This window comes from Passer montanus, unplaced genomic scaffold, assembly GCF_014805655.1.
Source record: "Passer montanus isolate IOZ18808 unplaced genomic scaffold, ASM1480565v1 scaffold2, whole genome shotgun sequence".
NCBI classification, from domain to species: domain Eukaryota; kingdom Metazoa; phylum Chordata; class Aves; order Passeriformes; family Passeridae; genus Passer; species Passer montanus.
In genome coordinates this window covers 22,368,470-22,387,231 of record NW_024366591.1, presented here as the reverse complement: position 1 = coordinate 22,387,231, position 18,762 = coordinate 22,368,470, and the positions used below count along the sequence as shown (strand labels likewise).

Genomic DNA, 18,762 nt, shown 5'->3' with positions numbered 1-18,762 from the left:
AGCTTGAGGTACAAGTACAAACTTTAGGATCTAAATGAGGTGCAATACAGCATTAAGTTTAATGTCAGCAATAAGTTATCATTACATTACTTCTGTGGAATCTGATGCTTGAAATCATCAGAACCTGTTACTCTCAAGCTTAAAGTTCATGCACTCAATAAAATTCTGGCCAGTCAAGAGAACAAATACGATATTTCTTCTTGAAGAAAGTCCATCCATACATTATAGAAAGAAATCCTTGACTTAGTTTTAAGCAAAACTAACACTGGTTACTACCCACTTTCCATTATGTTCCAATAGCAACCTAAGTTTAATAGATGTCTTACCAGACTAGTTCCTTGGCCACAGTGAAATGCAATAACAGAAGTATAGTTCAATCCATTGTTTATCTGACAAGGAGTAGTGCTGTTGTAGGTGATGTAAACTTCATTTCCTGCCTTATTGAACTGGGGAGGTTCAGTAACACGACCAATATCCTACACAGCAAAAATATGTATTAATAGAATTACAGGATACACCTAGATTCCACATCAGCCCAGAGATTCAGATCAATTCAGATTCATCTATTTGGTTTACACGAGAGCTCCACTACTGCCCTTCCAAAAAATACATTTTATAGTCAAAGAAAAGCCATTACATTTCAATCCTAACAAAACACAAGCTGAGCAACTCAAAACAGTTTTAACCGAGTCTGACAAAAGCCAAGGAGTTTCTGCCTCTTAGAGGTAGATTCTTCTTTACATCAATGTGCCAAATTACCAACACATCACTTAAAAATAGCATTAACCATGGAATAAGATCACTAGATGACTACGGAAATTCATGGAAAACAATCACAGCTTTTTAGGTCTATATTCTAGAGCTTGTTTACAAGTCCTCAAAAGAAAAAAACACAGATCTCTCAAGGTAATGACACAGACAAGTCAGTCAATCCTCTGTAACAGGCTTGCTATTTATGTAGCTATCAAATTCTTACATAAATCACCTAAGTGCATTTTGAAGCATACTAGCATCTAGACTGCTTCCAGTTACAACAGGCTATCACAAGATCAATTAAGCCACAGAATGTCTAGGACATTCTGCTTCCCAGTGTCCATATTTGGCACAAAAATTCTTTTACACTACATGAAAAAAAATCTCTGTAGCAATTTTTAGATTTATCACTGTATTCAATCTTCTGACATCCAAAAATGACCACTGGGCTTCAGTATAGGAAAATACTTCTTCATAGGGAAAAGCAATAAAAGGAAACTGCAGAGGAGATTTTGGTTCTGCATTCCCTTTCTTTAATCCACTGTCAAGCCTCTGGTTCAAATGAGGTCTCTAGGCAGGGATAGTATATTAAACTATTACGGAAATGCACATTTCAGTGATTCTTGGCATAGTACTTACTATTGGTGATTCATTAACAGGAACCATGCAAACAGCTGCTCCAGGCGGGCAATTGACATCTTTGATAGGATTGAGAGGCTCACAGATGTTAATGTAGAAGTCTGGAGAAACATCTGTAATATCTTCATCCACAAATGCCTCATAATAGCCAGTGCGATGGATCAGAGGAGACAGGTCAATAATGGAACTGTCATTCATTACTGAGCACTTCACCTGCAAGAAGGTACATTTATTGCTCCTATTCTTTTATTATTTGCTTTGATTAACTGACAAACATCCTTCCTGAGGCCAGACGCATGGCTACATTTAAAAGTTTCAAATATAAGTAAAGGAGCATTTGTTATAATTTTTGCTTGTCTATAGATACTAAGCACCTACAAGCAGCATATGAAAAACCTTGATCATTTAAACATTCTTATGGAATGGAGTCCCTATCAGAACAATACCAAGACAAAACTCTGGCACACATACTCCAGCATATGTAGTCACTATGACTTCCTCAGATCAGGCCCCATGCCTTCCTCCCCTCACCTCCACCACCTCCAACAAACAAGCCTGGTTACTTCATTTTAACAATGTAAAGTTAGTGTTTTGCAAGTTGATGGCTTGAGTACTACCTTTCTTCAGAATCAATTTCACACACGCTTAACATGCCTAAACCTACTGAGAGCCTATGAGGAATTTGAGAAATCCATTCTTCTTTAGATACTGGAAAAGAAGCAACTAACAAACTTACCATTAAATTTCAGGACAAACAATCATTGTCACTGTCTAGATATCATCACACTGAAATAGCTTGGGTCACTATGAAAAAAAGTGATCAGAAGAAACCTTTCCCTCAAGGAATTTAAAATATACTGCTATTATATCTAACCCCCCTCAAAAATTTGAAGTCCCATGAGTGTTTTCTGCAGGAGTAATTCGTACCTCTTCTTCACAAGCCAAGGAAGTATGCCAAGAGAAGTAACTAGTGCATGTCTGCTCATCAAAAGACACAAAAACAGGCCGGCTCTCATCTCCAGCATCAGACTTGCATACAAAGCTAAAATAGCTTTTATGCTTCAGTGCAGGGTCTGCAGGGCAAGGATCTCCATCTTCATAGACAAGCTTTAACACCTGATCTTCATAACTTAAAGTTTTACTCTGTTTTCCAGCATTAACTGGTTTTCGGCCACTTGTGATGCAGACAGCTAAAATGGAAAAAAGAAAAATTAAGAAAACAGATCAAGTCTGATGCAACTGCCCTCAAAAATTGCACCATACAACATAAGCAGCAGGAACCTTAAGATTTTTGCTTCACTTTAATTTTCCTAAGTAAGAATGGCTTTGCCACAGCATCTGGAGTTGCCATTAAACTGAGCTGAACTGCACTAATACAAAGACCAAATATTGCCTTTATTGCTTCATTAACCAGCTGAACGTACTACACCTATACATGCTTAAGCAGCCACAGAGCAGTGTTTGTCTATCACTTCTCTGGAAACCAAGCAATTAACACAAAATGTCAGAGAGATCACATATAATTTTAAGATGCCTCTTAAAAACCAAATCAATCCAATATTTTCTTCTAATTCCACAAAAGTAATTTTCACAACAAGAAATACTCCTATTTTAGTATCTAAGATACTTAAGTATTATTTCATATTCAATTTGACAGAAGACCTAGTAATTCAACCTGCAGTTGAGCAGCTATAAAACCAGTTAATTAAGCAGAAAGTTAACTCCTACTGATGTTTCAGAAGCACCCAGAACAAAACAGAAAGCTAGAAAGAGGATTGGCAATGGTTTAAAGTGCAGACACAAAGCCCAGTGCAGATGTTTTACAGCAATGCAGCACTATGAAGTTCATTCTAGCTGGAAGATTGTAATGTCTCCATTTTCACAGCACTGAAGACATGCAGTAGAGACAACTACATTCCTGCCCTCATGTCTGTTCACTAGAAACTAAAGGGACAAGGACCTGAAGTGAGCCCATGTGAATGGTGTTAGGTAAAAACATATGGCCTCATTTCCTAAAACAGCTTTAGGTTCTTTTCCTAGTCAGTACAGCCACCAGCTGTTCCCTTCACTCCTTCTGCATTTGGTAAAACATCACATTTTACAGTAAACTTGAGCATAAGCATTTCTTTTGGTTATCCTATAGTCAATGATTACAGTACGAGAGGATAAGTTGCTTACCAGCTCCATTAGCACATGAACTTTTAACTTCAGCACAAACATTCAACTCAATTATTCTGTTGTGTGAATCACTGATGGTATAGCCAGACTCTCGCTTTAAAGATGTCAGATCAAAGAGGTGGCCTATAGAGAGATCAAGGAACAATTTAATTTCATATTCAGATTCAAAATCAAGACATTTCTTTGTATTATAAGCTTTCAGTAACTTAATTTAGTAGGAAGGTTAACCAGACCCTATTTGCCTGCTAGCTTAGAAAGGCAAACAGTTACTTATTCACATTAACAGAGGAAAAACTAGTTTTGAACTATCAACTATTTCTGTTCCAAGCAACACTGCAGTACAAGAGATTTCTACCATCACTAAGCTTATTAGTTAGTCACTATCCAGAGGATGTGTCACACTGCCCTTTATTAGTAAAGTCCCTCAAGAACACAAACACAGCAGTGCTGCTTCCAGTAGCCTCTTCCACATACAAAATCTTGAGGCCTCCTCCTTACCTGTTGCAGGATTGGTTACTCGACAGTCATTTTGCACATTGCTTTTAAGAGGACATGCAGCAGCAGTGAACCATAAGAAGGTATATTCACAATCTTCAATGGCAGTTATAAGTTCTGGCTTTGATTCCTAAACAGAAAAAAGTGGAGCAACATCTCAACAGAATGATAGTGTAAGATTCCATGCTAACAGGTTTATCCCTACAGCTGACCTAGAGCAACATCTCAACAGAGTGATAGTGTAAGATTCCATGCTAACAGGTTTATCCCTACAGCCTGAAGCTGACCTCAGTTCAAACACCAGTCCTAAAACCTGAGAGATTATCATAGTCCAGTGAATTAATCCAAGGACAGAGTATTTAACTGTGATTATTTCAAATACACAACAGTACAGAATCACTATCAGAAGAAATAAAATTAATGATAGGAGAGCTAAAGGTAGCCTAGGGTAATAGAAAATCCAAAAGGCAATTCAAATCTCATCAAATGGAAGAGTACTTAATGGCAAGGCATACAGATGTGCAAGAGTTAAGAGCTACACAGCCAATACCATTATTTACTACTTGAAACACTTCCCAACCTGCAGTACATTTATCTTCAAGATGTAAGCAGATGATGTGAAGCTATTACAGATGACAAAATTTGTGCTAACAGAGTGTACAAAACAACCTCTTAAAAACTGCTCAGCATCTAAAATTCAAGTACTGTAAAAGTCCTTCTGCTCGCATGAACACAAAATCCCAGCAAGCAGGAACCCACTCACAATTCTGTTTTCATCACACTTGAGGCGCAATATTGTTGTTCTCTTCCGAGTTTTATCTGGACACTGATCTCCATTAACGTATTTCAGGATAAAAGTGACATTTTCCCAACGAGGACCATCAGCCACTTCCCCAAGACTGGTACATTTTGTACCCTCAACGAGGGAGGCAGCAGCATCAGAAGGGCAGGAACCTATACAGATAAACAAAAACTGCATTATTACTCCAAATGTTAGTAAGGTGTACTTGCCTGGAATAAAAGTCCACTACTCTATTTTCAGGTATATCATGGCTGATCCATCTCCAAGCTACTGTCCAAACCATACTCGTTGGGGTGCATTTTCCCCAAAAAACACAACTAGCAGCAACTGTCTCACTTCACTTAAGATCATGCAAAAACTAGTGGCAGCTGCCACAGGGGGAGTAGACTACTACAGAGTGGAAGGCTGCAGTCTGGCCTTGCACTGCACAAAATACAGTCATTCGGAAGATGTCATAGGGAAATTCTGAACTGATTATTTTAATCTTTAAGAGCTATAGCAAACTTTGGATAAGGACTGAAGAGCTAGGATGCCAAAGCTATCAAGAGAAGAGCTGCTAGTGAATCTCACCCACTAAACAGATGGAAATCAGGCTCACAATCTACCTGTCCCTCTGGTGCTAAAATCACACCACTGTCTCCACATACTTTGCTTTGTGATTTATTTCACTCAGAACAGCCACCAGCAGTACTGTCCTACCACTTGCCTTCCCTAGCTGTAGGAAGAATACATTTGTATTTTGCACTTACGTGTAGCACTATAGGGTACTAAGGGCCTGCAGACATTAATGTAGTATTTCTGGGTAGTAGCAGATATAGCAATGGCCTCCCAGTTCTCTCTGTGTCGCGTCAGGGACGAAAAGTCATAGAAATTTCCTTCGTCATCTCTGGACAAAAGATTAAAGGGATGTAAAATAATTAAGCACTTTAAAGTTGCAATTCTTAAGTTACCACAGTAATTTCAACCTGGTAACTCAAAGCAGAGTATTACACTGGAAAAGAAGTCTGCATCAGAATGCAGTGCTCCCCAGAAACTTCAAATTCAGTAGAGGGATATCACTGCACCAGCTATCCCCACAGAAACTGTCCACATGCACACATCTCTCAGCCAATGCAAGAGTAATTCCAACTTTTAATTCAAGCATGTTGGCTTTCAGTGCATGGCAAGCATACACACAGTTACAGTACACTGTTTTACCTTAGGGTACAGACCTATAATGAGGCCAGATGTCCAAATTTTGGGCCAAATATTAGCCACATCTGACCCCACCTCCAATCTTAATGAGCTAATACTTGGTTATGACTGATATAAATGACATTTTTCCTGAAGCACTGTTTGGTGGAAGTTCCAAACAGACACTTGTAGCCTTATTTAAATTAGATGCTGTTACATAACTAGACACTTGCAATGACCTAACATACTCAGCATTCAACCACCAATAAATACACATCAAACAGCTCCCTTCTATTATTCCCCAGAAGAATCTCAAAGTTGTGGTTTTTTCCCAATTAAATTATTTTTCAGAAGCACAAACTGCAAAAGTTATTCAAAATATTATGCACTGGCATTGAATGCTACATTAGCTGGACAAAACACAATAGCTAAAGGGGCAGGGTTGCACTGAATTGCAAGAAGGCTGTATTTGTCTCTCTCAACATACAATTCCATTTTAATTTTGTGAAAACAACTTACTTGTAGGAGCACTCAGTAGATTTAACAGGTGGGCAAGCATACTGAGTATGCCATTCAAACATGTAGGTGCAGTCTGGAGTTTCCTTCAAAAATACAGGCTGAAAGAACACAGGAAGAAATTAATTTGCTTTCTCATTTAGACACATGGAAACAACAAAATGCCTCAGTCATGCTTCAGGAAAATCCAAGAATACACATATTGTCTTAGAGCCACACTCTTCCTCTGACCAGCTAAGCATGGCTTCTCCCAAATCTGAGTTTATTCATATGCACACTTTTGATAAAAGGGCAGCCATTAGTAATTGCTGCCTCCCCCAGGAAATAAGAAGAGAAAAAGTAATTCTATACACAATTGATTAAGAACAGTAAGGGAAGCACAAATCAGATCCCAAAAGCAAGTAATCACATTATTTTAGTCTGGCCATGAAACAAATGCTTTCCTGCACATTCAACCTTCTACCTTTTATTTCATACAAAGAAATGGCTGTTATTTATGGAAGAACATCCCTTCCCAACTTCTCCAAGAGCTTTGGTAATGATAGACGTCCCTTAAAGGAACAATACCCACTGATCTTCCCGAACAATGATAAAGGTACCATCCATAAACAGGAGATTCAAAACATTCTTCATCTTTTTGTCCCCTCACAGGACCTTTGAATCGCTTGTCTAATCTGTAAGTGATTAGGCATGTTCATGTTCTTCACCCTAACCTTCCATACATTAAAAAAGAGTAATTCTGGAAGACAGTATGTACAGGAAGCACAGTTTTGAAACTAACCTCAGATGAAGTCTTGTCACAATAGAATAATATAGCAGTTGATCGTTCATATATTTTATGACATTTTTCCCCACTGGTGTAATTAATCATTATTAGACCATTTTTGAAAGTCAGTTTGTCTGTACGTAAGCCTAGAAGCAAAGAGTTGAGAAAAGTCAACAGCTACAGTAAACACACAACTGCAGTAATGCCTCTGACAGGGTCACAAACAGCAATAAAATGCACAATTAAAGAACAGATAGACCTCAACCTTCCTCTAAAACTTGCAATCCAGTTATCGAGGGACTACTAATCCAGCACAGTAAGGCTGAACTCATTCATAATTAGTATCAAGGTAACTACAGGTATGATATTTTATCTGCACATTGAGCAAAAGCAGTGAGGTGTTCTATCTCATTAGACAATACTAGATTAGCAAGAACCCTTCTTCACCCTGGTTAATCTTCCCACTCCCTAGGTTTTTTTAGGTAAGTGCAGTACCTGCTACTTTTTCAAAAGCAGAGTCCATCTTCTTTACTTGACACGATGCAACACCACGACCCTTTCCTGTGCAAGGTTCTGTTATTTCTCCACAAACACTGAAGTAGTAGTCATACTCATCTGTACTCACTTTGATGTTTTTACCAGAAAGCGGCTTCAGGTTAAAAACGTGACCATACCTTGGATCTTTCACCTGGCAATCTTTTCCTTTAAAAGGAAGTTAACAATTTAAAATACAACTTAAGATCTATTAGCCTTGCCAAATACACTGGGGACAATTATGGCTTACTGGACAAATAAGGCCACAAAAATGAGTACCTACTTCAAGGCAGTGACACTGAAGAACCATCTTAGTATAAATGGCACATTTATTTTATAACTGCCACTAAAGAAAGATGTGAAAGTCACACTGTAGTTCAAAAACTGCCTCAGAGTGATCTCAAGTTCTTCCTTCAGCTGTGCTGAAGGTTAAGTACAAAATCAGAGACACTAAGTCCAGAACTTGCTTAATTATCTGGAAAGAATAGCAAGGTCACAAGATCAACGCAAAAGGTGTCCTAGATGTCAGTCTTGTATCTTCTTTTAACAGCTCTGAAGTTTGCTGAGTTAAGAAAATAATCAGTCATAGGAAATATTTATTCGAGCTTACAAATCTACAAAGATGCATATAAAAGAAGATTTAAGAAAATTCTCGTTTCAAGAGTCTCATTAGCTGATATATGTCAGCAACTCTGCTGTTGCTCAAGTCCTCAGTTTTAAAGTGACCCTTTACTCAACATTCTGAAGCTTTTTAAAAAATCATCAGATTGTATCACTCAAACATTATGCTCTTCTTGATCATACATGTTGGTACCCAGCTAAAGACATCAGTTTTCTTCCTTTAAAACCACAATTCAGTCACCAGTGTCCTGCACAGTAATTACGTGCTACAGAGCAGCAGTTTGTGAACATTCCTCATGCCACGTCAGGTCATCAGCAGTTTCAATAAAGACTAGGATCCTGTAAAGGATGTATCACAACGAAGTCCAGATATTTTAAGGAATTATGTACAAGCTGCAAAACAAAGCCTGCAAAGGCAGAGAAGATGCCTACACATTCAGTCTTCCATCTAAGAGACAATCAAGTACCAGAACTAGAACTTGTGATTTCTTGTTGCACATCCTGGAGTCAAATACAAACTGAGACTCTTCCCCAGTGTCTAACTAGGGTCAAGTTTAGTCTTCCTTCCAGTCTTTAGTGAGGGACAGGGAATGACTTGCCACAGGTATAGAATCAACTCCATTCTCATGAAACCTGGTGCCTTAATATTTACTAGCAAGTCAGTCTCTGACTTAACATGAGAGCAATAATGCTGTTTTGATAAAGTATTGTACTAAATCTTCTTTCCCTAGATAGCCAAGTACATCTGCCTGTCACCCTAACTTGTACTTTTAACATTAGACAGGATTTATAGTTGCATAAAGCTCAGAATAGATGTTCCTCCACAAGCCAACACTTTTTACATAAAGATTCACAAGGCAAGAAACCAACATGGTTTCATTCAAGTATTTATTACTTGGATAGTTTGGCTGATACTTTAAATCTCAAATAACTACTTACCTTCTGCTCTGTGAACAGGACATGCCGCCAAAGTCCTCCAAACAAAGACAAACTCACAGTCATTCTCTTGCTCCAACACTGGTGATCCCTACAGAAAAGAGCCATATGAAGGAGGCTTACTAATAATTACACTGCAAGTCTCAAAACATACACACATGGCCTTTTTTTTTTACTGCAGTTGCACAGTTTAAAGTCTCCACTATCAAACTGCAGTACTCATGCTCAGCAAAGAGCTGCTTTTGGTGGCTCAGAGGATTCCATGATAGTTCACAATTGTGTTCTACAGGTTCAGTAAAACAGACAGCTTTTTCAAGAAGACACAAGGAAAAACCCAGTATGTAAGATTTTACTTTTTCGAACCAGTCTCTCCATTTTAAGAGAAATAAACATGGTCTGTTTTGGTATAAGCATTAAAATCCTCATTAACAGCAAGTCGAAGAGAAAATTACCGTTGTTTGATCACACTGGAAGATTATACGTGTAGAATAACGCTGATTATCTTTGCATGTGTCACCATTCAAGTAGATAATGCTTAACGACCCATCGGTAGCAGCCTGGGGGTTTATCTGAATGACTCCAAGGTTCTTGCTTTTATCAGCGTATTTCACACAAGATCCTATGGCACCACCTACAGGAAAAGAACTGGGTTTTAGTTCAAAGCTTTGACAACTAGTGTTAAATTGACTGTAAAATAATATAAAAGGGTATCTTTAAGAGAGCTTTGAAGTAAACTGTCTCAAACTCCTGAAGCAGAACACAATACACATATTCATCAATATGGTTAGAGACACTGTGTAGCTAAAGCCTTTGAGGAATATAACAAGTTACTCCTGCATACTGAAATATTTCAAACTGCACTAATTATCTGATTCCACAGACTCATAAAAGACTACAGTACAGTTAAATATATTAAACTGGCTAGAATGGAGTAAGACATGGCAAAAGCTTCTCATTTTGGCTTAATTCAGTTAGGAGGCTTCAACAACATTTGACTTTCTGTACTAGTTTCAGCTGGGTAGAGCTAATTTTCTTCCAAGTGCTGAGTATGAGGCTGTGTTTTGGATTTGTGCTGAACATAGGGTTGATAACATAGAGATTTTTTCTTATTGCTGAGCAGGGCTTACACAGAGCCAAGGCCTTTTCTGCTTTTCCTACTACCACATGGCAAGGGAAGTTGTGGATGAACAGGAGGCTGGGAGGAGACAGCAGGGGCAGATGACCCAAACTGATCAAAGGGATATTCCAGACCACATGACATCGTGCTCAGTATATAAACTGGGGGCGAGGAGGAAGGAGGGACATTTGGAATGATGGTGTTTGTCTTCCCAAGTCACTGTTACATGTGATGCAGCCCTGCCCTCCTGGAGATAGCTGAACACCTGTCTCCCCAAGGGAAGCAGGGACTTAATGCCTTGTTTTGCTTTGCTTGTATGCCCAGCTTATGCTTTGTCCATTAAAGTGTCTTTACCAGAAACCACAAATTCTCACCTTCACCCTTCTGATTTTCAACCCAATCCTGGTGGTGGGGCAGTGAGCAAGCAGCTGCATGGGGCTGATTGCTGGCTGGGGTTAAACTATAACACTTTATAGTCTACCTTCTTTAAAAAACAATAAGCTCAGAGATCCTAGCAAATACTGCCCTCAATGCAATTTTCCCAAATGCATTAACATACATCTCAATGCAAGAGTCCTGATAAGCATTAAGACTGCTCTCAACTTGCAGAAGCCTGTTTATTAATTCTCCCACATATGTCACCCAGATCTATGCTATTTCTGTGATTCAACAGACAGGAATCAATAAATCTTACTGAAATACCCTCTGACTATAAGGTCTTGCATCAGAAGACACAAGTTAAGAAGCGCTTGCCACTTGGCTTACCAGGACATCCAGTCACGTACGGCAAGGGCTTGCAGACATTCAAGAAAAATGTTCGCTTTTTTGCTTCCTTTGAAGTGTCTATAGCAACCCATGGCTCACCATCTTTGCTCAAGTCACTTAAGTCATACTCATTGCCAGCAGCATCTGGAAGAAATGCAATAAGCTGAGAGAACTTAATACTTGCAGCAGAATTGGATTTGAAATTATACCAGTTTCACTGACAAATATATAATTCGAAATAACTTTCAGAATCACATTAAATATGTACCACAAGAATGTACTGATGCCACAAATACATCACCATGCCAAATGCAGAACATAGTTTCCCTGACAGTTAATTCCCAAATGTAACTTCTCCACAAATCACAGGTGCATTTTTACAGATGCCAATATTAAATTCACTCGTTTTCTTTAAAGTTGGGCTGAAGCAGCATCAGTCACAGTAATGATTAAATGTTTTCGAAGTAATTATCAACTTTCTTGTGTATACCATAATGTTTTAAATTAGCTTCCTTCCCTCTTTTTGTAAGTTAAGCCTGCTTCAAACAACTTACCTCTTCTCCCACCCTATAACCTCTACAAAGATTTTAAGTCTTACAAATATCTTCTCAATAGGTATTCTTAAAGCCCTCCACTGAGCAGAAGTTTGCTGTTTAGTTAATCCTTCCAACATGGGAAAGAGCCCACCTAAATTCCAGGTACTTACCTGTGACCTGACAGTCTACAGGAGCAGGAGCACAAGCCAGAGCTGTGTGAAACTCAAAAAAAGTATCATGGACATCCAGCACGCTGTTTATCTCCTCACGCACAAACTTAAGCTCTCCAGGATATGAATCATTACAAATGAAAGTCACTCTGAACATGTCTGATGTTCCTATAAAACAAACATTTATCTACTGATGGTTCTGTTTGGAACATTTGAATTTAAGTTCAAGCTAATATTTAACTTCAAAATTTTCTAAGAGCTTCTTATTAATAACTGCTTCAAGGATAACACTACCTTGCTGCTTTATGGGGTTTTAGCTGTATATATGCAAGCCTTCTTCAGAGAACTATGAAAAATTTCCAAGCAGCCACTATTGCCTCTACAAATAAGAGACCAAAATGCCTTGACACATTTCAGGAACATAATTACCTTCACTGATCTCTGCTCCCTATGTTCTTTGAAGAAACAGAAACCTTTTAAAATACCACCAGTGATAACAGTAGCTTTTAAATTATTTCACACAAAGTTCTGGGTTTGGGGTTCTGTTTGTTTGTAAGAAGTTCAGTGTAATGACTGCAGAACAAATAATACTGATCCTATCGAAGCACAATATATAAAGTTCTGTTTAGTCCTCAAGAAGTGACAGAATTTTGTCAGGGAGTAGTATTTGTCAGCAAAATGCTTAGCAGTGTTATAAAAAGTGTTGAACCTCAAAGCAAAATCCAGAAGAGCTTAATCACCGTTACATATTATGTACATGTAAAATGTCAAAAATGAGAGCACCCCAGCAATTAAGCATGCTGAAGCATTTGAGGTTCCTGAATCCAAAACCCAGTTTTCGCAAGATCTCTTGTTGTTAAGATGTCATATTCCTTTCTACAAAGCTCAGTTTCAGTATTGGAGAGCATCTAATATCAAAAAACTAGATACACATTTTTTCCTTCATTTTACCTGCAAAAGAGACTTAAATTCATGAAGTAGGTGCACATGAAGTGTTACAGCAGTAATTAAAAAAAATCCACACAGGAGAGTATAAGCTTACTGAAAACAGACCTTTCAGATACGAAACAACTTTAGAGAGCATTATCCATGAAACTGAAGCTAAAAGCTACTACTTCACTTAGAAAAAGAAGCCAAATTCATTTTGTTTTCCCAATTTAACTATCCATTCCTCCATGCAAGGGCCAGTATTTTTCATCTGCTAAGGAGAAAACTCTACAGTGTATTGAGTGACTTTCCTAAAGCTTTGAAATGCACATGTATTACTGAGCCATTACCATTCTGTGTAACTTAATTTCTTCCTAAAATTTCCATATAAGCCAGCTTAAGTAATTAATACAAAGCCAAACAGACTTCAGTACACGAATAAAAGAATGAATGAAGACCACTCACAATAAGTTTTTACAATACACTGTATATTTCCTGAACTCACCTGATTCCACACGAAGAGGGCCTCTGTAGGTAAGGGTTAGAAACCCTTCACTGGATAGATAAAGGGTTTTGTCCAATTCCAGTGGCCTCAGAGGTGTCAGATTTTCTCTTTCACACCCAGCAGCCGTTTTGCCATTGATTTTACCACAATATGGCAAGTGTCCACAAATGTTTAGCTAGAAGTTTTGAAAACATGTAGATTCACATAGTATTAACCGCATCAGAAAAACAAGGTCCACATAGCCATTTCTAAACAGTAAAACCCTTGTAGAGAACTATTTCAAACAACACAATTGTCTTGCAGTGCAGAAATGACAGACTATAATTCACCTACAATACAGTAAGAGTATCCTCAATTTTCAGATTACAGGGTCAACAAATTCTCCCCACTAGAAGTAAAGGATGTGGTTCAGCATGTTTATTCTAGGCCTAAAGATACCACTATGGTATTATCTATAACAGCCTAGGATTACTGACACATGCAGATTACATTAAAAACACTGACATGGACAGACTAAATCCTTGTCTAGGCTTTCCCTGTCAATTTCTTCAGAAGCAGCAGATAAATTGGTAGTAAACAACAGAGTCCATGAGGGGAAAAATCACCTCAAAAAGGCAGCCTCAAAAGTGTGGCTACCTTATGTTCTCCAAGAACCAGAAGTTTAATGCATTCAAGACCATCTAAGATGGAGGACATTATCTTAAATTCCTTCCCTCAACCACAGTGCTTTCCTGCCAACTCATACTTCCTAAGAGGACTGAGTGAAAGTTCCTCTAGATCACTAAGCAAGAAAAAAAATGCAACAATACTGCTCATAAACAAGATATTGTACAGCCAAAATCCTTACCGAGAACGTTTTCCCATTGCCAGTAACCGTATATCCTTCCTCAGAAGTTAATGGCTGCAGGTTGAACACAAAGCCAGTGTTTGGATCTCGCACAGAGCAGGACTGGAAAAAAATTACAACAAAATTATTTTCTCCTTCTGCATTTCTTCTGTTTAGATTTTACCTCTAACTCGTTTCAAGAACCAAAGCAGTGATTTAGACATATTCCTACCCTGCATACCAAAACACCAGATAACAGCTCTGGCAGTGGCTTCATTCATTTCTTTTGTACATTTGTTCAATTCTTTTTGTCCACTGACATAAGCCACACCAACATATCCAAGTGGAATATAACATATGGCATCTATCATATCAGCTAAGAGCAAGGAAGTTTTAACTAAGGGCTGTTTTCACACTAATGTGTTGATGTTGAAACCTGAAAAGCAGAAGCAACTGAGTAGATTTCACAGAATATTTTGCACTGGAAGGGACCCACAAGGATCACTGAGTCCAACTGTTTAATGTATGGCTTGTATGGGAATCAAACCCCCAACCTTGGTGTTATTAGCACCAGGCTCCAAGCAACTGAGCTAGTCTCAGGGTTTAGCGTGAAAAAAGCAAAGTCTCATCTGATGACCTGCAGAAAACAAGGACAATACATATCCATACATATAAACTTAGTTTTATTAGCAACATAGCAAGGGAATGCAACTTTAAATGATGCATTCAAGAGGAAGTAAACTGTTCTCAAGAGAAAGTACCTGAATATTTTGGTCAGAAGTTAGACATTTCAGAAACACTTCAAAAATAAAGCAGTAAAATATCACAAGACTACATCGTGACCAACTTGAGACTTCACTTTAGTTAGTTTTCTTCAAGAGCCATTTCAACAGAGCAACCAAGAGTGCTAGAAAAAAACATTGTACCTTGAGACTACAAATATGATTTACATTCTCCTTTCTCACCTGAGAATCATCTTTTGTTTCCTTGATTGGGCAAGCAGCCTCAGTTTCCCACAAGAAAGTGGCCACACAATCCAGAATAGCTATAAACCGTGGGCTGCTACTCTGGAAACAGATTGCAGAGGAAGACCAGATTAAGTGAAATAGCTAACACTTTGTCATGTTTGAGATTTCCCATTACGAGAAACTGTCAGGTTCTTGTAAAAGACTTCACTTCAAAGGCACACAATTCCCACCCCACTTCCCTCTCCCTGATTTATTTTGAAGGTCATCACTGAAAACTTGGTCTAGTTAAACATTTACCATGTGACCAAGCATTAGCCAAAAACTGAATCTGATATCCAAAAACTCAGATTAAAGTCAATATTTAATTTAGACATGTATAACTAGATATTGTCCCAGTTTAAGCTTTGAGGAGTTTTGGGGTATAATACATAGTCCATAATTTAAAAAAAAAAAAAAAAAAACACAAACCAAAAAACACAAAAGGCAAAAGTAAAGCAACAGAAATCTGTTAAGTGAGGTAACAAGGTAACAGGAATACTAATTATGTACACTTCATGTCAGTGTTTTCAGACAAAAGCAAAGCAGTTCATAACTGCTCCATGTCACAGATTTTTAACCACTTGGGCTAAAGATCACATGGGTAAGGGGAGAGCAAGACCTGCAGATTCACAAAACCAGGAAGAACAAGTCTACACAAGTCTACAAGTCTAATAATCCCCTCAATCTAATCTTCAGTATGTGGAGTTGTAGCCTCAAAATCTCTATAGATTTAAGAATTCTACAATCAACAATCTATGGAGAATGCAGAACCTAAGCCTGAGGATACACATTACAATATTTTTCCTCTTAAGAGTGTCCACAATGTTTGCTGTTTTAAGTACTCATGTATTTTTCATGCTAATTAGACTAGTCTGAAACAATAGTGTTCATCAAGACTCTTAGTTTTTAATCTAGTTCTTGTTTATGATAAAATAATCAGACACACGCTTCTCTAGCATCTAAATCAGTTTTGTTTTTACATCTCAATTCTAAACCCTCAAGAAGTCTCCCTTGCCACAAATCTGCTATACACGACACATCTTCATGTGGCTTCATGTTATAGGATGAGAAACCTACTAGGATGAAATAACAACTGGAAGACCATTTGTCCTTACAAGAGTGCCCCTGGAACAGACGAAGTGGATGGTGGTGGTATAAGTAGTTGTCTTGCCATCAGCATTAATGCACACGGAGCCATTTGCATAGGTTAGAGAAACATGTCCAGGTCTTTCAATTACTAGTTCTTTGCTGGCAACACCAAGATTACTAATAGAGGTGACTTCAGAAAAAGAAGCCTAGAAATAAAGAAAAGCACGTCAACAACTTTTAAAAAATTAGATACAACCAAAAAGAAGATACCTACTACAGTACTCTTGTACACAGTTTGAGAGCTTTGAAGATAATGAAGGTATAGAGATACCTCTACATTTCTCTCCCATTCTGTATTCAAGTTTCACATATTTAACAGACAACCTCCACAACCAGGTATGGTTTCATTTTTGTTGTTTTTATTTTTAGTACAATAATGTGCTTGTAGTACCTTAAAACACTCATCTGCATCTCCTAGGCTACATAGTTTAGCAATTTAGGGAGGCCTATGTCTTCTGCAGTAGGTAGCATTTATTGTAGAGCTCTTTAAAACAATATGTGGAAGTCTCCAGATGTTCTCAGCATCGACTTTAGGGATGTCCCATGCTTAGCTAAGGCTAAAAATCACTGACAGAAACTGAGCACTAGAAAAACAGTAGGTGCTATTGCCAAAGTCTGAAGTCATTGTCACTTCAACATAACTGGTGTTTCCTAGCTTTAAGAAACTACTTTAAGTCAATAGCAGCAACAAACTGAAGAATATACCTCCAAAAGCTGTCTACACACTTCTGCCCTTGAATTTTTTTAACAACTCTTTAGATTGACCCAATGTGCTCACCTTTTACTCCACTATCTCAAGCAGTGAAGTAATGAAGCCCTAAAATATCTCTACGCGTACAGTAAGCAGCCTTGCACAACAAAGCCTATTGCAAGCGCAGGGAATAAGTACTAATTATCTCTTAAGTGCTGTGTTGGCAATGACTGGCTTCAGTCACTAACACATCCCCTTAAGGGGGGAAGGTATCCTCTCTGTTTGATAGAAGGAATTAGGACAGCTTGGGGAGCCTCTAGTATAGCTTTCCCTACAGCTCTGAGAAGCAATGAAGTCAGGCAGTGGGCAATGGGTCAATTCAGCCTGTCAGTTGCTATCACTTCCATGATAAATTGTTATACCTCAGGGCAATACAGAAGCAGAAGCCCAAAACTACCAGTGTTGTTTCTTCTTTTATTTGCTTGGCAACATCTGCCTAATCTATTCTTCAGATCCAATGCAAGCTCAGGGAAGGCAGGGACGCAAAAAAGAATCTTTAAACAAATTTTTTCCACAGTTCAATCTAAAACAAGTCAGAAGCACAACAAAATATTCAGGAGGACAGCCTGTTCCTAAAGAATTGTGTATTCCTAGCAGACTCCAAGACTCCAGCGATTTACACAAAAGAGATGCAGTTTGTCTGCCTCTGAAACACAGGGCAAAAATCATGAGTGTCAAACATGACATTGGTACACTTGTAAAAATTAAAGCTTTGTGTAGTTCTTTGAAGAGGTGGACAGGAGCACTACCATTTTGCTATTGTTATGCAACCATTATGGTACACAGAATATCCCTTTGTACAAGGAGTCAGAATTCACATGGCTGTCTTAATCTCACTCATGTCTGTTTCAGTCTCACTCATGTGGCAAACCAGCTCTGAGTTGGGATGGAAAGGGTACTCACAGAAACATGTTTATATTTCATCTGACAGACAGATGCTCGCCGGTCACATCCTGGGACAGCAATCAGGGGTCGACAGACATTTATGTAGTACTTCTTGCGCTCACTTGGTCTTGAATTATCCATGGCATACCAGTTTTCACCTCTCTTCTCAGATTTTGCTAATCTGAGCAGAAAGAGAAGGTTCTGCTCTAAGGACACACATGCTTCATAGACTCTCTCCAGCTTTCTCAGTCTCAAGAAACAGAGCAAGGCTAAGGCATTCCCAACTAACCTCCCCTTCATTTTTAAGTGCTACAATTAGAAAGAATACTCCTGGGACACAGAGCACAGTTGACAAGGTAATTTGTTTTTATAAGCAAAACCATCCCAAAAAGTCAGTTTGCATCCTAGGAGGCAAGCCAACATGCTAGAGGGATTTCAACATACTTGCAGTCAAGACTGTCACAAGAGGTGAAGCTTCTGGTGCTGTCTACACAGGAAACCAACTTCAGTCAGAACTACCAACCAGAACACCAAACTAGAAAAGCAAATTACACTGCACGTGTCACTTTCCTACCTTGACAAGTCATATTGGTCCATGGTGTTGTGATCTGTCACAACACATTCCAGTGGAATTTCTGGACAAGCATGTTCAGTGTACCACCTGAAGTTGTAGGTATAGTTATCTTCTTTCTACAAATGAGCAGAATAAGT

The 18,762-nt window shown here is 38.4% G+C and overlaps 1 protein-coding gene across 7 annotated transcripts in view; it reads right to left on the bottom strand.

The window, feature by feature from the left end:
• Positions 1 to 18,762, bottom strand: part of IGF2R (insulin like growth factor 2 receptor) — a 56,580-nt gene that overhangs the window by 10,998 nt on the left and 26,820 nt on the right. For all 7 annotated transcript variants that reach the window (XM_039707821.1, XM_039707819.1, XM_039707825.1 and 4 more), the window contains exons 17-36: positions 18,626 to 18,741; positions 18,070 to 18,232; positions 16,382 to 16,561; positions 15,225 to 15,326; positions 14,281 to 14,382; positions 13,434 to 13,608; positions 12,002 to 12,169; positions 11,296 to 11,439; positions 9,866 to 10,044; positions 9,417 to 9,504; positions 7,818 to 8,024; positions 7,338 to 7,468; positions 6,560 to 6,657; positions 5,617 to 5,753; positions 4,829 to 5,019; positions 4,069 to 4,195; positions 3,571 to 3,693; positions 2,320 to 2,582; positions 1,393 to 1,605; positions 327 to 476 (exon numbers count right to left, since the gene is read on the bottom strand). In XM_039707821.1, coding sequence (XP_039563755.1) covers positions 327 to 476; positions 1,393 to 1,605; positions 2,320 to 2,582; positions 3,571 to 3,693; positions 4,069 to 4,195; positions 4,829 to 5,019; positions 5,617 to 5,753; positions 6,560 to 6,657; positions 7,338 to 7,468; positions 7,818 to 8,024; positions 9,417 to 9,504; positions 9,866 to 10,044; positions 11,296 to 11,439; positions 12,002 to 12,169; positions 13,434 to 13,608; positions 14,281 to 14,382; positions 15,225 to 15,326; positions 16,382 to 16,561; positions 18,070 to 18,232; positions 18,626 to 18,741 — 3,057 coding nt within the window. The remainder of the gene's footprint in view (positions 1 to 326; positions 477 to 1,392; positions 1,606 to 2,319; positions 2,583 to 3,570; positions 3,694 to 4,068; positions 4,196 to 4,828; positions 5,020 to 5,616; positions 5,754 to 6,559; positions 6,658 to 7,337; positions 7,469 to 7,817; positions 8,025 to 9,416; positions 9,505 to 9,865; positions 10,045 to 11,295; positions 11,440 to 12,001; positions 12,170 to 13,433; positions 13,609 to 14,280; positions 14,383 to 15,224; positions 15,327 to 16,381; positions 16,562 to 18,069; positions 18,233 to 18,625; positions 18,742 to 18,762) is intronic.